The following is a 17,882-nucleotide window of genomic DNA, read 5'->3' as shown; positions in this document are numbered from 1 at the left end:
GTGGGGTGAGGTCAAAATTCAAAAGTTTCAAAACGACACAATATTGAAAGTCACTGTTCTTATTTCCGTGGTGACAAGTGAGTTTCTCAGCGGTTTCTTTTGACTTTGATCGATAATTTCACATTGGTCTTTAGAAAATATATCAATGTTTAATATCAATGAACAGATCATTTAATTTTTGTTAAAATGATACCCTACATGATGCGATTATGGTTCAGATGGAGGTATGTGGGGAAAGTCAACATTCAAAAGTTGCAAAAATGACACAATATTGAATGTCACTGTTCTTTTTTCAGTGGTGATGAATGAGTTTCTCAGCGGTTTCTCTTAATTATTCTCATGCACCTTATTAACATGAAATCAAACACACCTCTGCACAAGCAAACACATAACAAATACATGTATGCATGGGTATTTCAAACAATGACACAAACAATGTTATCTCACAGTATCATCACTATAGAAGCAGGGGCTTGATTTGAATGGATTTTCATCTGTATTGACACAGACAAAAGAATCATGTTCTGCATTGACCATTCATGACTATTTCTGCTCGTTTTGCAGTTTTTCAGTGCAGACCTTATCCCACACTCTTGAATCCTGCTCTTTTTATGATGGCATGATCTTAACAAGCATGTTATCATTTTAAAGGAAATTAAATGATCTTTTAAATGATATAAAATATGCATTGCGTAAAATTGGGAGTTGGGAGAAATTAATGGCCAAACTCAAATTTCCAAACTTTTTTTGCTCGTTTGCAGCTTTTCAATTCAGACCTCATCCAACACTTTTGAATCATACTCTTTTTTGTGATGGCATGATCATAACAAGCGTATCATTTTAAAGAAAATTAAATTATCTTTTGAATGATGTCAAATAAGCATTGTGTAATTTGGGATTAGGGAGAAATTAATGGCCAAAATCGGATTTCCAAACTTTTTGAGGGGTTTAGTATTTTGATCTTTAAAATTTACAGAGTAGCTTCTCTTCTCCATAGTGGCCAAATTAAAAGAGAATATTTCTGGACTGCTGGAAGTTTCACTCAAAGTGCAATCATGCTGGAGTAACCCTGTAAATTCAAATCTTGTTTTCTTATTCTTTGTAGCTCTCAATTTTAATTTTCTTCATCGAATAAAATACTTGTGTAGGTTATTGATCAATTTTTACAAGCTATATGTTTAAATATTAAGATCTGCTTTTACAAACTTAATATCTTGTTATTCATTTTGGATGATTATTGTGGGTTATAAGGTGGAGAGTCGATAAAAATCCGAGAGTGATGCATGCTTAGGTGACTCAAACGTGAATATGCTAGCAATGAGAATATCTAGAATGAACGATTTTCCAGGACTTTCAAGAAGGATTTGACAAATTATGTGATTTAGTTGATCCTTGGGGATTCCGATTGATTTCCTTGTGTTGCATTACAATATGCTATCATTGCTATGCACATTGTCTGTGTTGCAAGTCTTCACATTTGACTGCTAAGCCGAACAACCTTTTAAAATTTCCTTACGTCCAAAATTGTTTATCAACACTGAAATCTAAAATTAATTCCCAAGATAAGCAGCACACAATGGATGCCTACCCTTTATTAATTTTTTACAAGAATTATCCAAAGGATGTAAAATAATAAAAGAAACAATACAAATATCAAATTACATGTACTACACAGGGGCGGATCCAGCCTTCACCAATAGGGGGGCCCGGAATTTTTTACAGCCATATTTCCCCGATCGACCGCTCGAATATGATTTTTGCCGGGATTTTTTTGTTTCTTTGAAGGGGTAGTCCTAATGGTCACTTTTTAGCTTTATTCTTATGAAACATAAATGTATAATACCATAACCCTTATTTATATAATGCGAGCGCGAAGCGCGAGCTAAATTTTTTGGAAAATTTTCTTCCTAAAATTTTGAACATTCTGGGAAATGTTTGTCTTCCTGAAAAAAAAAGATGTGTATGCAAGTTAATAATTACTACGAACGTAAAGAGTGAGCAGAAATGAAGTGATGGAAAAGGTACTGTTAAATACTAGCTTGGAATTAGCCATGAAGACGTTACACATTTTTAAAAATGAAATAATGCGAGCGCGAAGCGCGAGCCGAAATTTTTTACCTAAGGAATGGAAATTCTTAGCACTTTTTGTTTAACAGAATAGGTATATAATTAAACATGCGAGCACGAAGCGTGAGCAAAAGATTTCGAGATTTAGACCTACTGAACAAGACAGTACTCAATTAGTTTTCTAAATCATGAAAAGGATAAGTGGGGATCTTCCTTACATTAATAATGCGAGCGCAGAGCGCGAGCAGAAAATTTTTGTATACGTTTTGAACTGCTCGAAATTGTACCTGTTATGGACTGCTTGCAATTAGCCATGAAGACGTTACATATTTCAACATTCAAATATTGCGAGCGCGAAGCGCGAGCTGAAAAATTTTGACCTTTTTTACCTGAATAATGGAAATGCTAAGCACTTTTTGTAATCTTGGAAGGACTCTAAGTATATAAACTAAACCTTATTGATGCGAGCACGAAGCGCGAGCGGAAAAATTCTGGACACTCTATTCATGTTTGTAAATCATGAAAATCATAAGTTATTTATCCGCAAGCAGACATTTTTTATATTGTGATCTGAAACTGGATAATGATTTAAATAGAGAACAATCTGCGTATCTGAATTAACGTGTGCTTTAGATTTCGACCTAGAATTTGGGTATTCTTAGTACCTTTCTTATCATGAAAATCAATAAAGCGAGCGCAAAGCGCGAGCTAAAAACATCTGATATTCCGATCTTACAAAGTGTCAATTTAAGCTCTGTATTGCAAACAATTTGTGGGAAAATTGTGAATCGTGATGGATGACAGTTAAAAAAGAGCTGATGTATTTTATTATTATCACTTTGAGTTTTTACATAGGACCGGGACATTCTATAAGGGCATTACGCCATCGTAAGAAAATGATGACTATCTTCCTATTTCTCTAATTCCTAAGCATGAGAGCGCGAAATCTGTTAATATTATGGCCTGAAAACTGGACATTTAAAGCACTTTTGTAATTATGCATAAAATGCACGATATCTATCAATGCAAGCGGAAATCGCGAACCGAAATTTTTGATAAACTGTCATCAAAGTAGTTTGATTTAGAATTAATATTGGGATATACATAACTCACTAATCAAAATGCTAGCATGCAGTGCTAGCTGATACGTTTTGACAATCTGACCTGAATAGGGAACTTTTTGAGAACTTTATGGAATACAGGAAAATAATCGGTACCTTACAAATCAAATTTTGTGAGCGCGCAGCGCAAGCAGAAAATGATAATATTCAGACCATAACACAGACATTTTTACAGAGCACTTTTTTAAAATCAATTTCTAAATCAAACAAAATAATGAAAGTTCAATTTCCCAGCTGAAATATATTTTGTATATTGACTTCAAAGTTTGATATTTCAAGCTCCATATTGAGCAAGATATGCAAATCCCCTAAAAGACAATAAGAGCGCGAAGCGCGAGCGAAAATTTTATATCCTAACAAATAGATTTTTCAAAAAATCATTTTCAAAGTCTTCCCCTCATGTTATTTTATTCAATCATGTTCCTCCTCTTATGTTTGCCTTTCTTCTTTTCTCCTCTCTTTTCCCTTCCTTTTCTTTTTTCCTTTCTTTTTCCCTTTTTTTTTCATTTTTTTTGCTCCGCCAATAGGGGGGGCCCGGGCCCCTCGGGCCCCCCCCCTGGATCCGCCTATGCTACATTTATTGTACACTGATCACTGTGAATAGTAAATATACAATGTAAAATTGAATCAACATTTGAGCATAATAGCACAAATACATTATGCAATTATCACTTTTTATGTCCAATAAAATGCTTAGCGAATGATATAAAAGCATAAATCATAATTATCATGATTTACAAGACAAGTCCATGAATGCTAATCAAAACTTCTTTGTAAGTAACAAGATAGAGATGGGAAAGATGGATATGCATAAAAACTCCTTTCTTACCTAATTTACATGATATTATAGTCTTGTTCAATTGATGTGTGAATCTGGTATTTTAATATTTAAATTACAATTTCTTTAGACTGGCATGATCTCAATTTGATGAATATATATACCTATTGCTCAAACTCACTTTTTCAATATGCCTATTGGGAGAGAATACAAGAATTGAGAGTAAAATATCAAAATATGACCATTTAAAGGACAAGTCCACCCCAACAAAAAGTTGATTTGAATAAAAAGAGACTGACACTGAAAATTTCATTGAAATTAGATGTAAAATAAGAAAGTTTGATAGTTTGAAGTTTTGCATTATTTCACAAAATAGTTATGCACATCCTGGTCATCAATCATGTTCTGTAATAAGTCGGAGTTCCAATACATATGCAACATCAAACTGCCTCAGTTAGTTAACAAATTTCATGAACGGGGGTTTGGGAGCCATATAACGCAAACATCATCCCCACTTCCTGAATCGAACTCCTTGAAATGATTCATGAGGGCCAATATATCCCTTTGTGCCACAGCCAGTGGTGATGAAATACCCTTTATATGTAATGGTGTGTAGCTCTAAACCATTCATCCACCGACTAAATATGCAACAATCAACTATAGACTCCACAGGACTGTCTTGCTCCAGGGTTTGAATCCTGACCTTGTAGAACCATAGTCTGAGAGTAGCTTACCACAAGACCTCTATAAGTATGGTTGGTTGTGTGTAATGATTTCATCTTCAGTTTATAGCTTCTTCTCCATCACGATCACTGCGTTGTAATGCTTTCCCAGACTATGCATGGCAAGAGAGCAGATCAGTTTGAATCCTGACCTTGCAGCCTTCTGGTCTGAGAGTAGTATACCACTAGACCTCTAGGTGTGTGGTTGTGTGTTATGTTTCATCTTCGGTTAGCTTCTTCTCTCTCACCATCACTGAGTTGTAATGCTCTCCCAGGCCATATGCATGATGGTGATACCTAATTAAAAGATAGAAGTTTGAAAACAATTTAGTTTACACAATAAAGCCATCTTCGTTTGTGCTACTATACTATAATCCCTTTTTGTCCATGTTTTAATTTTGTCTATGTCACAGTTGGTCAAATTGCCAGAAGGTGTAACAAGTAATAACCACTTTGGTTATTCATAATTTAGTCAAATGTATAACCATTTGTTGGATAAAGCTGAAGTGATAATGCCACATAGATCTTCTATATTAATTTGTAATCGGCCCTCAGCCATGTAATATGATAGGACCAATTGCACAATAAAGCGTACATGTAATACTATGTAAACAAAAGTAACCACTAAATATTAAGCATACCTCTTTATGTTACACGGTGCCAATCCAATGGGGTTTAGTTTTATTTATACCTTAAATATGGGAATCGGCTTGTCCAATTGTTCATTCCAAGATATTGAAATCTAAATTCCACACATATACATGTACAAGCAGGATTATTCAACCTTGTGATATAATTAGTATAGATACTTTTCCCAAATTTCAAGTTTTGGCTCTTTATGAAATGAAATGCAATTGAAACATCATCCAAATAATATACCTAAAAATGTATCAGATTCAAGACAACAGACTTTGGGTTTATCAACATTTTTAATCTTGTTCATTCATCAATGAACAGATTCGGTCGGTGGGTCAGTGGGTTAACAACACTATATACACAATGTGTCATTTAAGTGTCTGAATATTACTCTGTAAAGTTATGTTAAATGGTAGGATTTGTTTTTTTATTGTCATTTATATGATCTTGGATTGAATTACAAAGTTAATGGAGTAAATAAACAATTGTTGATTGATCAAGATTCAATATTCAATTTCAATTCCTGACATAGTCATCTATCTAAAGAAAAGATATCATTTTATCTATCAAAAATTTCAATTATCGAGTCATTATCATCAAACAAGAACAGATTATGCTTCGGTGATTACAGAAAGGTATCAACATGACATAATTTGCTAAAACAAACCATGAAAAAACATCTGTCCATGCATGGATTTTGTAAACATATACATAATCATTGTGCCACGGTGGGTGAATAATTCTGTATGCAACTGTATATTTAAATGGATATCAATCATATTTATACTGGATATAAAAAGAAACCAAAATGTACTTACGATAACATGATAGGCTGGGTATCGAAATGTTCTCCTATTTTCAGAAGTGGACCTTCAGCTTGCAGCACTTCAATTGGTTTCTTGTATACTTCTGTAATTGCTTTCATCTGACAAAAACATAAATAAATTCATTATACTGTAACAACATTACTGTCTTACAGACGGAATATGCAGGATTTCTAAAATTATCTAACAAATCACACTGAAATTATGGTATCAGCAATCATCGACAAAGCAAATTCTTGCATGTAAACAAATGAGATCTCAGTAAAATTAAAGTACAGTATGCCTGTCGCCCTTGGTAACAACAAACAGTGACATCAAATACTTGACTTTTGACAAATCAGATGAATGGAATATTCAATATTCTTAAACTAAAAACTTTTAATTTCTAACAGTAATCAAAGACAAAAATTCCCCCATCTTGGTACTGGCTAGATGAAACACACCGAAATAAATCATTTTCAGGTCTACAAATATGGACTTGACATTTCAATTCTGAAAGATACACTGCTGAAATGTATTTCCTGTACATACCTCATGATGACCACCCCAAGCAGCGGTATTAGCAACATCATCACAATATTTCTCATATTCATCTAATAACAAAGAAAAATAATAACATTAAGATGATGGTAATCTTAGACACCTCGGTTCTGTTTCATAAAGACTTATGATAATTTCTATCACAAATTTACTATAAGCCAATCAGATTGAGAGACTTCATTAGCTTTAATGCACATGTATTATAAAAAGTTTCAAGAATCGACAATGTGATAACAAAATGCTTCTCACTAAGAAATTTGCCTCAGTAAGGAAAAGTTATAAGTAATGAATTGAATATGAAATAGTTAAATTTCTTAGCTGAGTAAAATACAGTTGTGCTTAATCCAAAAACTGAATTGAATATCGGCCTTGTGACAGTAATATAATATAATAATATGGTCCACTTATACAGTGTAGATACTATTTAGCATGTAATCTAATCTATCATATTATTACCCCTGGCTATAGCTGAGCCGCCAAATAGGCGCGAAAGCATTCAAGGAATAAATCTAAACAGGTACCCATTTACCTCACCTGGGTCGAGTGCAGCACAATATGGGTAAATTTCTTGCTGAAGGAAAACATGCCATGGCATGGATTCGAACTCGCATCCATCTGATTGAAAGATGAGAGTCCTAACCAATCGACGGCGACGCCCCTTGAAAACGCCATTACAAAATTTTTTTATTATGTTCTCTAAAAACTCACATGCAATAAAGATGCCGCTCTTTCTCTCAATCATCTTGTGAAAAACATATGAATATCAACATAAATACTAGTCATAGTTACATATGATGGGTGGTCCTAAACGATGTCTTAGCATAGCAATTTTTACCAAGTGTGAAAGTGGATTAAGAAAGCTTACCTGCTGTTAACATGTCTCCTGTATCAGGCTTGGTCAAGAAGCACAAGAACTCATCGATATTGGTTTTCATGTAATCTGACACCTTTTGTCGAACCACCTCCATTTTCTCCTGAAATTAAATGAAAATTTAAACATATTTATTGCACAAAAAATAAAGAAGTAATCAAACTTATTTACTGTACTTCGTCTTTGAACTTTTTTAACATCAACTTCAGTCATCTTATCAAGTCTTTAAGCAGGCATTCTGTTATTTGTCTTTCACCATAGCTATTCAGTGTTCTCCATTGTTTTATTTCTGCTTCAATGGGAGGATAAGATGCTGAGTGAGGATCCTGCCCAGTATCTTTCAGAGTGGCTTTCATGCATTCTCAATTGTCTTGTCTACGTTAAAAATGGAGGATCAGCAACAAAAAGATTCTGGAATCACCTCAAGATGCCAGGGACCCATTTTATAAAGAGTTACGATTGATCCGTTCAACGTCAACTATATGGAAATCTATCTCTGTCATAAATTTTTCTCACAGAAAATTTGCACAATGACCTGTGTAAACAACAAGGTTCACACTGAATTTTCAAGAAAACTATGAATGTATATTACAACATATCTGGAAAACATGTGGAACATGCTTATAGGATGATGTTGCTGGCTTTCCACAGTTGATTGGATCAATCATAAATCTTTGTAAGATAGGGCCCTGGTCAGTATAGGAGATGAAATATATAGAAATTATCAGGAAGGAATAGAATTGGTTTAAGTCAAGTGCATACGTGATAAGGATATCAAAATAGATAGGTCTTCAAATTCTGTTTCAATTGATCCAATGTACTTAGGTTAATGTGCCATAGGCCATTCAATGATTCCGTTGAGAAGCAGAATGATAACTTGTGCAGTGCTTAAGCAGTGGTAAGGTAATCTAGTTACATAGGTTCTATTTGGCGATTATTTTTAGGCTGGTTTACTAGAAGAATACTCACCTCAATACCCTGTAATGATAGTTGATGAACAACTGCATTATACAGACAATGTCCATCAGATGGTATCTACATATCACAAACAAAACAAGAAATAATCGTTACTACACTCTTGGGTGGGTCATGAAAATATGGGCTCTATAGATTGCAGCTTTGTGACCATATCAAACGTTGATTTGAATAAAAATTGATTAAAATGCCATCAGTTGTGATAATCAATGCTATAAACAATTGTTTAACTCTGTGGAATGGCCAAGAGAATTATACAATGAAGCAACTGGCATGAGGTGATTTTCAAAAACTATTACAAGCTGCTAAAATCAATTTGCCATTGAGCATTCACAGAGCTCTGGAAAACAATGAATTTGTAAACACAACCTTGCCTCGGTTTGTTGGGTCAGTCAACCTCAAATGTTTTTTAACAAACCCTTTGAACGAAATATCATGATATACACACCTGCTTTATTTGTAAATTCCTTTTTGACGTGATATCAGCAAACTGCCTGTTTTCAATATTTCTTGCACTATTTACATTGTCCTTCTCTGCTATGGCTATTCTTTCTGCTTTCTCCTTTTCTTCTTGAGCCTTCTTATTCTGGGATGGAATTAAAAATTACACAGATTGGGTAATATCCTTTAATACAGTACATACATATACCAAGGAGTTTTCATTCCCTTTTTTTTACCAGTTTGAGGCAAGTATTGATCAGGTATTACCTCTTAGTTTTAACAAAAAATTATATAATGAATTAACTCTCTCTGAAATGATAGACCATAAAACATAATAAAATTTTTAGAAATTATATTAAACAACATAATGACTCTGGCACAATTATATTTCACATTTCCTTGATACAAATGGATATGTGTATGATTACAAACTCAATAATTCCAACATAAACAATACTTTTGATCTGCCCATTGGCAAGAATTTAGTTTAATGTAATAACTGATGGAGTTGCTCTAAAGATGCACTATCAAGTCCTTTCATCATGCCTGTGTTGATTTTCTTGTTTTTGTTTCAGTAGCTCTTCATATAACTTGGCAACAAATTGGTCTTGATCCTCTTTCAAACAAATCAGATTATTTTGCTATGGGTAACTGCACGACAAAAAAATCATAAGTGATTCTTTTGCTTTGGATGGTATGGTAAGGGTCATCAGCAGGATCATAACTCTAACAGGTAGACATATTTACGTACCCAGCAAACATGAACATAATCTTTTCACTAAAAGTCATGGAAAATACTCGACTCACTCTTCTTTTCTGTGCTTTTGAGAGCTTCTGTGGTTTATCCTCAGGTTCTTCAGAGATGTCTAGTTTTTCAAGCATTTCTTCTGTTGATGCTTCCTTTAAAAGTGAAGAAATTGGAAAATAAACAAATTTAATATTGAATAAAAAAAAATTACAGATTCATTTATCACTTTGACTTAAACAACCTCCCCCTACTCTTACATTGCCATGTGCCTCTCTTGCTTCTCAGACATGCTGTCACATTCAGGAGTGTGAGTGGTCACAAATAAAAAGATCTGAGAAAAGCTGAAGAGTGTTGAATAGTCTGAAATAAAAAGAGCTCCCAATCTTTTTGTCCAGAGGAAAGCCAAAAATAAGCTAAAAATCAGAACAAAAAATCTGAAATTAGATAAAAATCTGAACTCTCACACCCCTGCACATTTTCATCATTATAGCTGAACCCAATCTCACAAAGAGATTGATACAGAAAGTCAAACAAAAGCCAGTACCAGTAACACCATCATCTAGAACGCATATGCCCATTCAATGTTTCCCTGTGAAGGGAATGCTCACAATTGATTGTGCAATCATTGCAACAATGTGCAATGGTCTCTTCATCATTTTACTAAATAACATCAGCAGTAGAACATACAAGTAATTTTATAGTGTCTTATATTTATGTATAACCTAGACAACACAAGAGGGTGTTTCATAAAGTTAACTTCACAAATGACTGGTGAACCTATCTTGAGAGCTAAAACCAACACCAATGAAAAGGGTCACCAGTTGCTTATTAAGTTGTGCATAACTTACGAACTGCTTTATGAAACTGCCCCCATCCAACATGATAAGAAAAAGACTATTTTCTTACATTCTGACATACTTCATGGGGAACAGCTGCCTTGTTTTTGTTTGCCTCAAGCTCTGCCTGATGCCTCTGGTCAAGATCTGCTTCTAATCTAGCAATTTCCTCGGCTGCTTCTTTCTTCCTCTTCTTATCTCCTTTGGGCACAGCCTTCTTTATCCCTTGAATCTTTGCTGTGATAAATTGAAAATCATCCCTTTTATTGTTAATATGTCTAAGTTTTTCTCCTCCTTTCTTCATATTTTATGTTAATGCCTTCAATATTCTCCCCAACTCCTCATTCTCCTTCTCCCCTTTCATCTTCTTCTCTCCTTCCTCCTTCTCCTCTTTCCTTCTCTCTCCTCTTTTTTATTCCTCTCCTTAATACCTCATTCACTTTCCTCAGCATTTAAGCCTTATCATTTTTTTATTCTCCTTTTCATTTTCCTTCTTTGACATGTCTTTTTTTTTTACTTTACTAGTTTGAGCACAATCCTTCTGCTTCTTGACTCTATTCTTCCTCCTGTCACTCCTCCATATTTCTCTTCTCCTTGCTCCCTCACTCTGAGTCAGAGTCACTGCATATAGTATGATTATGAATTAATCTATAAGTGATAACAAAATCAATCACTGCAACCATCCTACCTGTGGGGAATCTACAGGTATGATGGTATGCCAATGCAGTTTTTAAAATCATTAAAATATCACTTTGTGACCAAAAGGCAAAATACCAATTTCCAATTCCATACAGTTGTAATTTATTTTTCATTAGTGTTTTGGGAATTATTTTTTATTCACCAGAGCGCTCAAAAACTTGAATTTTGGGCATACTTTTGCGTACACCCTCTATTGGTGGAAAGTAATATAGCAGGAAAATTGTCATTTTTTAATCTCTGTTTTTAATCTAGAAAAAATAAATTAATAAAAACTTAATCTAAAAAGGAATCAAATTTACTTAGTTACAAGCCAAGCCCAAGTCAAGTGTGAAAACTTACAGTGTAAAAAAAAACAAGCATTTGTCCAAAATAAAAAGAGAAAATAAACCAAACATTGCCAACCTTTTTTGCCACATGGAGTAATTACAGAGAACAGCCTTGTTAATTGAAATGATGAAAATCATAAAGCTAGCAGCCTAGCCTAGTAGAAGGCTAGATAGCTGACAAGAAAACATTGCTGTGGGACCAAACTTAAAAGTAGATCTACGTCCACCTAGAAATGTTAGGCTAGGGCTGTAATTCCTGTAAAGTCATTTCAAATCATGATACCCGGTATGTATTAGCGGCTGTATCAAGTTACAGTTGTTGTTCCTTGCCTGGGATAACAAGAAAAATGTGCCAAAATTACCTTGCAAATCCTTCCGTTCCTTTCGATGTTTTTGCTCCAATTCATCTTGATCCATGGTTTTCCCCCGAGAGTATTTCATAGGAAATTGGTTGCAAAGATTGGTCACAAGTACAACTCCGACATACGACAGTACCGTAGCTAGTATACGCAGCGGAGTTGAAACGAGCTCGCGCGCTGACTGCAGTGAATATTATTTTATGTAAATCGGGGGGGGGGGTGGAACTGCATGGGGGCTGCTACAATCTTCTCTGAAAATTGCTTACTTTTATAATAATGTTATGCTGCTGCTACTTCTCCCCACTTTCAGAATCCTTCCTCCCGCCGGCTAAAATGTAAGGAAATTTAATTGACACCTTCACTGCATGAACTTCTGACGGAGCATGCATGCAGACTGAGTGATGACTATGATTTAAACAGATAATATAGAAAAATCTGACAAACAAAACACTGGGAATTCGATCATTATCGAGCAACTAATAACGATCGAAGTTATGACATTTTGATGAAACAGAGTCTATTTCATATAGCCAATAATGATGATGTTATTATTACCACTTAAAGGGGAAGTTGATATACTGCTAGGTACAGTAAAATTCATTTTTAATTGACATTCATTGATGTTTTTTAATGACGATGTTCATATAAATGTTTTCTTTGAATATTGCTTAACTTTTTCGATAAAATTTCAGGATTTTGCTCAAGGTGAATTACTTGATTTATTTAGATATAATTATTTTCAGGTATATCATGTATATACTCTACATGAACTCTGTACAAAGTTCATGGGGCAAGCTTCATTAGCCTCATGATTAATAAGTGCTGGAACCCCGATCGAACTTAAAGAAATCAAGAAGCCGCGTGTTCTTGCAAAGTGGGATCATCATGAAATGGGCAAGAGAGACGTACGCAGCCCTATATAACCTGCCGGTTGAAAATGGGAAAGCCTTGACAGCAATGTTAGGGTCAATTTTGTTTTCCTCATTTTAAGGGTACTTTGGCGTCAACCCCTTGGGAGAAAGTCTTGATCAAAGAGAAATCTTTTCTGGTAAAAGGGGAATTTTATGTTTCTAGAAGTATAGACGTTGGTCTCTCCTATGACGAGGAAGGAGAAGAAAGGAGAAAGGAGAATTAACTATGCCTTTAAATTCTCCGTCGGAGTTATCATACTTCTTGCAAGAAGTATGATGGTTTTAGCACACACAAACGAAACAAAATTATCAGTAATTCAAAATTAAATTGTTTTATTCTCTCAGTAAAACCTTACATAAAAAACAAAATTAGTAGAGGGGGAAGTTGAAAACATGTATCACAAATCGGTGTACAAGACAATCTAAAATTTCCATTATGGTTCAGAATTGAACTGCAGATAATGTCACGATTATAGAAATGATATCAACAAAATAAATAAATAAATCTAAATTTTCTTCCTCTCGCGCTTCGCGCTCACATCAAGTGTTTAGTTTACATACCTATCCCATTTTTTAATACAAAAAGTGCTTAGAATGAACATTTTTTAGGTCGGAATGTCAAAAGAATTTGCTCGCGCTCTGTGCTCGCAGTATATACCGTCTTCGTGGGTAACTGTAGGCAGTTCTTAACAGGTCCCTTTTCGATAATGCTAGAACAGTTAATACAAATTTCTGCTCGTGCTTGGCGTTCGCAGTAACCATCTAGTTACATACGAATCTTGTTCAGGATCACACATAACATTGCCCAGAATATTAAATTTTTAAAAATACATGAAAGTAAAAAAAAAAAATCGCTCGCGGTTCGCGCTCGCACTTTTTATAAGGCTTATGAGATTACTTCATGTTTATGTTGTTTCATAAGAATGAAACTATAAGCGACTGATCTGGGAAAATATAGGTGAAGATAATTTCGGGCCCCGTCCCCTATTGGCGAAAGTCGGATCCGCCCTTGTGGCACACACACACCGGAAAAAATGGCCGGTGCCCCCCCCCCCCTGAAAAAGCAAGGACCCCCAGTGCCCCCCCACCCCCGCAGAAAAAAATCCTAGCTACGCCACTGGGTAAATGATCCTTCTGGGCTTTTTCTTAATAGGTCTCATGAGAGCAGTAATAGACTTATCGCCAGGCGCGGTTCAGGGGGAGGTTTGAGGACTGAAGCCAGTACCCCCTTCCCGCCCCCCACAAAAAAATCAACTACAAAGAAAAAATAAATATATTTGTGTATGTATGTATTGAATAATCCATGCAGTATTCCATTTTATGTCTTCAAGTGCTCTAAAATCAAAACTTTACACTCTCCCTCTCAAAATAACATCTGGATACAGAAAACATTATTTTTTCTTTCTTAAAACTGGGCACTTTTCAGTACTTCAAAGTAAAATACTCCGCCTCGCCCCCAGGATTGCTGCCCCTGTTTAAGTTACGGTTGTCGATCCATATTATTTCGGATTGGGTGGGGTGAAAAAAAATATCCAAAACTCCGGCGCGCTCAATCTGAGAGCGGTGAATCGGCATGCAGGGTTTTCCAAACAAATAACCACAAAGGTCCAGATCTAGACGAGCTGGCGATCCGTTCCAAGCTAGGACCCCCGTTTTCACAAAATAGTAGTTCCGAAGCCCGTTCCGAGGACCCTCCTTTTTACAATAAGCCCGTTCCAAGGCCCCCGTTTTTTGTCTCGCCCGCGGCACACCCTATACCACTTCATTTTGGTCGAGTGCCCCCCCCCCCCCCGGGGTGGTACCAATATGACATCAAAAACCCCACCACTACCATATTCTATTATACCTATTACGTTATAGATCTAGGTCTTATCTCTGTAAATCAAAAATATCTCTTTTGCAAGTAGGAATTTTTGCTCTTTCATTTGGCTCTCTCCCGTATAAATAAATGAAATGCCAGCTGGAAAGGGTAACATTATTGCAAGCCCCCTCTTGAATTATCCCACTTAACTTATTGTGAAGTGAAAACACATGCTATGCCCTCATCTACATTACATTAGACACCAATATGGGCCTGATGGGTGTTTAAACAACATTAATGCAACCGCGTAGCCAGGATTTCATTTTGGAGGGGGCGGTAAATGCACGCGAAGCGTGCCAACACTTACAGAGCGCGCGAAGCGGGCTCCCTAGGGGTGGGTGCAGGGAGGGGGAGTTTCCCCCTCCCGCGCGAAGCGCGAAGCTTTTAGTGTTTCATAAATTAAAATGAAAAGGAGCCGTTTCTCTTGTCTCTAGTACCTCCAATTCGGTTGACTATATTGCGATTTTGAACCTTGTTTTCAAAAGTGATTGTAAACGCACAAAAGAGGTATACAATGGAGGAAATTAAAATGATAACTCAGCGCGAAGCGCGGAAGCTAAAGTGATTTATCAAATTTTCTTGCCATAAAAAGGGTCCCGAGAAAAGGGTATTCTCAAAGATATATTGAAACTTTCTTTGGAAAGATCAGATTTGATTACAAACAATTTAGCATCAGTGCATATTTTTAACTCGCAAAACAGAGGAGAAGATTGGTAGAGGAAGATATTCCTCCCCGCGCAGAGCAATGAAACTCTGAAATTTCAAAGGGCGGACGTTTCATCAAATGTATATATCTCTAATACCCAATCGTCTCTAATTCAATTGATTTTCTAAGATTATTGAACTTCATTACAAGGAAAATAGTGCGCATAAAGTTGAAACTTCTGTGATTTATTGAAATTATCTATCTATATAATAAAGGATGATTATTTTTTTTTACTTATCCTGAACCGCTTCATTTTGAATATAAAGAAACTTAAGTGTCATTCAAAATTTCAAACTGAGGGCGCAAAACAGGACAGGAGATGAATGTATACAGGGAAATGACATGAAGTTTAATACAATTTGATAAAAAAAATATTGTACTTTTTTATTTAATACGACACGAATTCCATACCTTCCTCTTTTTAAATTAGGAACCTGTTTGCCCCCAAATTATGGTTGTTTATAGTAATGAGCTGAAAAGCGGGAGAAGCTGACTTTATGGAGGTGACGGCAGAAACTGATATAAAGATTTTACCCGCTCGGAGCCGACCAGACCAGAAGTTGCGCGATCAATCGAAAAAAAAGATAACTTCATATATTTACTTCGGCCTAACCTTATTCAAATTCATGCCCTAATGTATACAATTTTAACTGGCAAGAAGCACATAGCTGAGGTGGAAAAACAGGGTTAGAGAAAAGGTGGGGGAACAATGGAGAACTTCAATATTGTCACTTAACCGCGCGCAGCGCGGAAGCAAAATTCATATATGAATTTAGAGCAAGAAGAGTGAAGGAGTTTCTCTTTTGAGAAAAAAATAAAGAATAAATAGAAAAAACACAAAGCTACCTTTCTTCCCTTTCCTCCCTTCCCTTTTCCTTTTCTCCTCTCCTTTTTTCCCTTTTTTTTTCTTTTTGGGGACGTTTTTGGGGGGGCGACCGCCCCCCCTGGCTACGCGCCTGCATTAATGAAATGGTTATGAAAATCTTTCTCGAGCATTTGTAATTGCTTTTGCTCGGTCGCTATGCTCCCTCTACGCTCCCTCGCATACAGAACTAGTCACATCATCAAAATCCTTCTCAGAACCCATTTCCCTGATCCTACGGAAATTGAAACTCACTGGATTGAGATGTCTTCTAATGTAAGTTCCTTTGATGAATTGAACGGTACCAAACTGCAGCGCAAGGAAGCTCCTTCTTGATCTTGGAAATACCATTTTCTCTTGATGCCGATTAAGGTGAGATAATATTAGAATTGTTGAAAAAGAAATTGCCCTTTACAGTTTGCAGTGTGTGATTGGATATTCCATGTGTAATTCGCATTATTATTATGAAGATTTATTGAATTATAGCCTCTCTCATTCGTGTGTGTGGTTTGTTCTTTGTATTCACAGCGCTAACAACAGGCCAGGGCCATGGAGCTCCGCCGCCAGGCTAGGGCCAACTCCTGGCCAAGCTACGGTGCTAGAGTTGAGCTCTAAACTCAGTTGTTGTGTCCTGACAGGTTGTGTGTCCGGATGATAAATTTTAGAAAATCATTTGGAAAAATTAAACGTGAAGTTTCATCAATTTATAATTAAAAAAAATGTAAGGAAATATTATAGAGATCAAAATAGAAGATGATTATTTACAGCTATTGAATCCAAAGACAAAAAAGAAGGCTTCAACTTCATTCAAGTGTCAGCTGGGCACCCGTCTCCATCCCTAACCTTGTTTGTTCATAGAATGAGTGTCCCTTGCCCTATTTTCCATTTCATCACTTTCTTATAGGCCCTATTACCAAACACTTTAATGATGATCACAAACAGCCAATATTGGAGACTGTCTCCAATGTGGGAGATTATCTCCAATATCAGAGACTTTTGTGAAGAATTTGGGTATCCAATTTCAGAGACAGTCTCCAGTTTTGGAGACCAATTTCCTTTGTTTACATTTGCGGCAAAAGGATTACCTTGGCGGCAAATAAAAATGAGATAAGCAGATTCCTCATGAAAAATTACCCCTTTTCACCGTCTACTTTTGTTTTGATAAGGATTTTTGTTGTCAATCACCCACAAAACAAATGGGCTTCTGACCTCAGTGAGACAAAATTTTGGGTGGAAAAAATCATGCTTTTGTTGGTGTTGTTTCTTTTGTCCTTTTGCAAAGCAAGTCTCCAATGTGGGAGATTGTCTCCCCTATTGGAGAGAGTCTCCCATATTGGCCATGCGCCTCTACTGACAATAATAATAATAATAATTGCTTCTTATTAGTGCTTCTTCAATAGTTACAATAATCATGTATTCAGTAATAATATAATACGCAATACTTTCTTATATTAGGCGAACTTCCATTCACAGCTGTTCACCCACTCATTCATTTAATGAACAACTTATTATGATCTATTTCAGTATTTGTTCTCTGTAACTTAACTATGGTACTCTATGACCATGTGTGGCAAAATAAGTTGGCAATGTTTGGCGTTA

General features: G+C 35.8%; 2 protein-coding genes across 3 annotated transcripts in view; one reads left to right on the top strand and one right to left on the bottom strand.

Annotated features, from left to right (window-relative positions):
• Positions 1–4,437: 4,437 nt before the first annotated feature.
• On the bottom strand, positions 4,438–12,054 carry LOC121407366 (deubiquitinase OTUD6B-like). 2 transcript variants are annotated; one of them, XM_041598411.1, is made up of 9 exons: positions 11,947–12,054; positions 10,630–10,796; positions 9,783–9,875; positions 8,983–9,120; positions 8,529–8,594; positions 7,554–7,662; positions 6,680–6,741; positions 6,143–6,249; positions 4,438–4,985 (listed from the first exon to the last, which is right to left on the bottom strand). In XM_041598411.1, the coding sequence occupies exons 1-9, from the start codon at positions 12,023–12,025 to the stop codon at positions 4,901–4,903; spliced, it is 906 nt and encodes a 301-aa protein (XP_041454345.1). In that variant the 5' UTR covers positions 12,026–12,054; the 3' UTR covers positions 4,438–4,900. The 2 variants fall into 2 exon arrangements, with proteins under 2 accessions (XP_041454345.1, XP_041454346.1); XM_041598412.1 differs by having other exon boundaries at positions 10,642–10,796.
• A 4,492-nt stretch (positions 12,055–16,546) lies between these two features.
• The window catches only part of LOC121409558, a 38,880-nt gene continuing 37,544 nt past the window's right edge, over positions 16,547–17,882 (top strand). The window contains exon 1 of the mRNA XM_041601470.1: positions 16,547–16,655. The gene's annotated coding sequence lies outside the window, so the exon portion shown is untranslated. The remainder of the gene's footprint in view (positions 16,656–17,882) is intronic.

This window comes from Lytechinus variegatus, chromosome 2 (genome assembly GCF_018143015.1).
Source record: "Lytechinus variegatus isolate NC3 chromosome 2, Lvar_3.0, whole genome shotgun sequence".
Taxonomy (NCBI): Eukaryota; Metazoa; Echinodermata; class Echinoidea; order Temnopleuroida; family Toxopneustidae; genus Lytechinus; species Lytechinus variegatus.
The sequence above is the reverse complement of the archived record's forward strand: the minus strand, read 5'-3'. Positions and strand labels throughout refer to the sequence as shown.

Coding starts and splice junctions, on each gene's coding strand:
- LOC121407366 (XM_041598411.1), bottom strand. CDS start 12,025: ATGAAATACTCTCGGGGGAAAACCATGGATCAAGATGAATTGGAGCAA. Junction 8,595..8,982: donor GGAATTTACAAATAAAGCAG/GTGTGTATATCA, acceptor TGTGATATGTAG/ATACCATCTGATGGACATTG. Junction 6,250..6,679: donor CTTGGGGTGGTCATCATGAG/GTATGTACAGGA, acceptor TGTTTTTGTCAG/ATGAAAGCAATTACAGAAGT.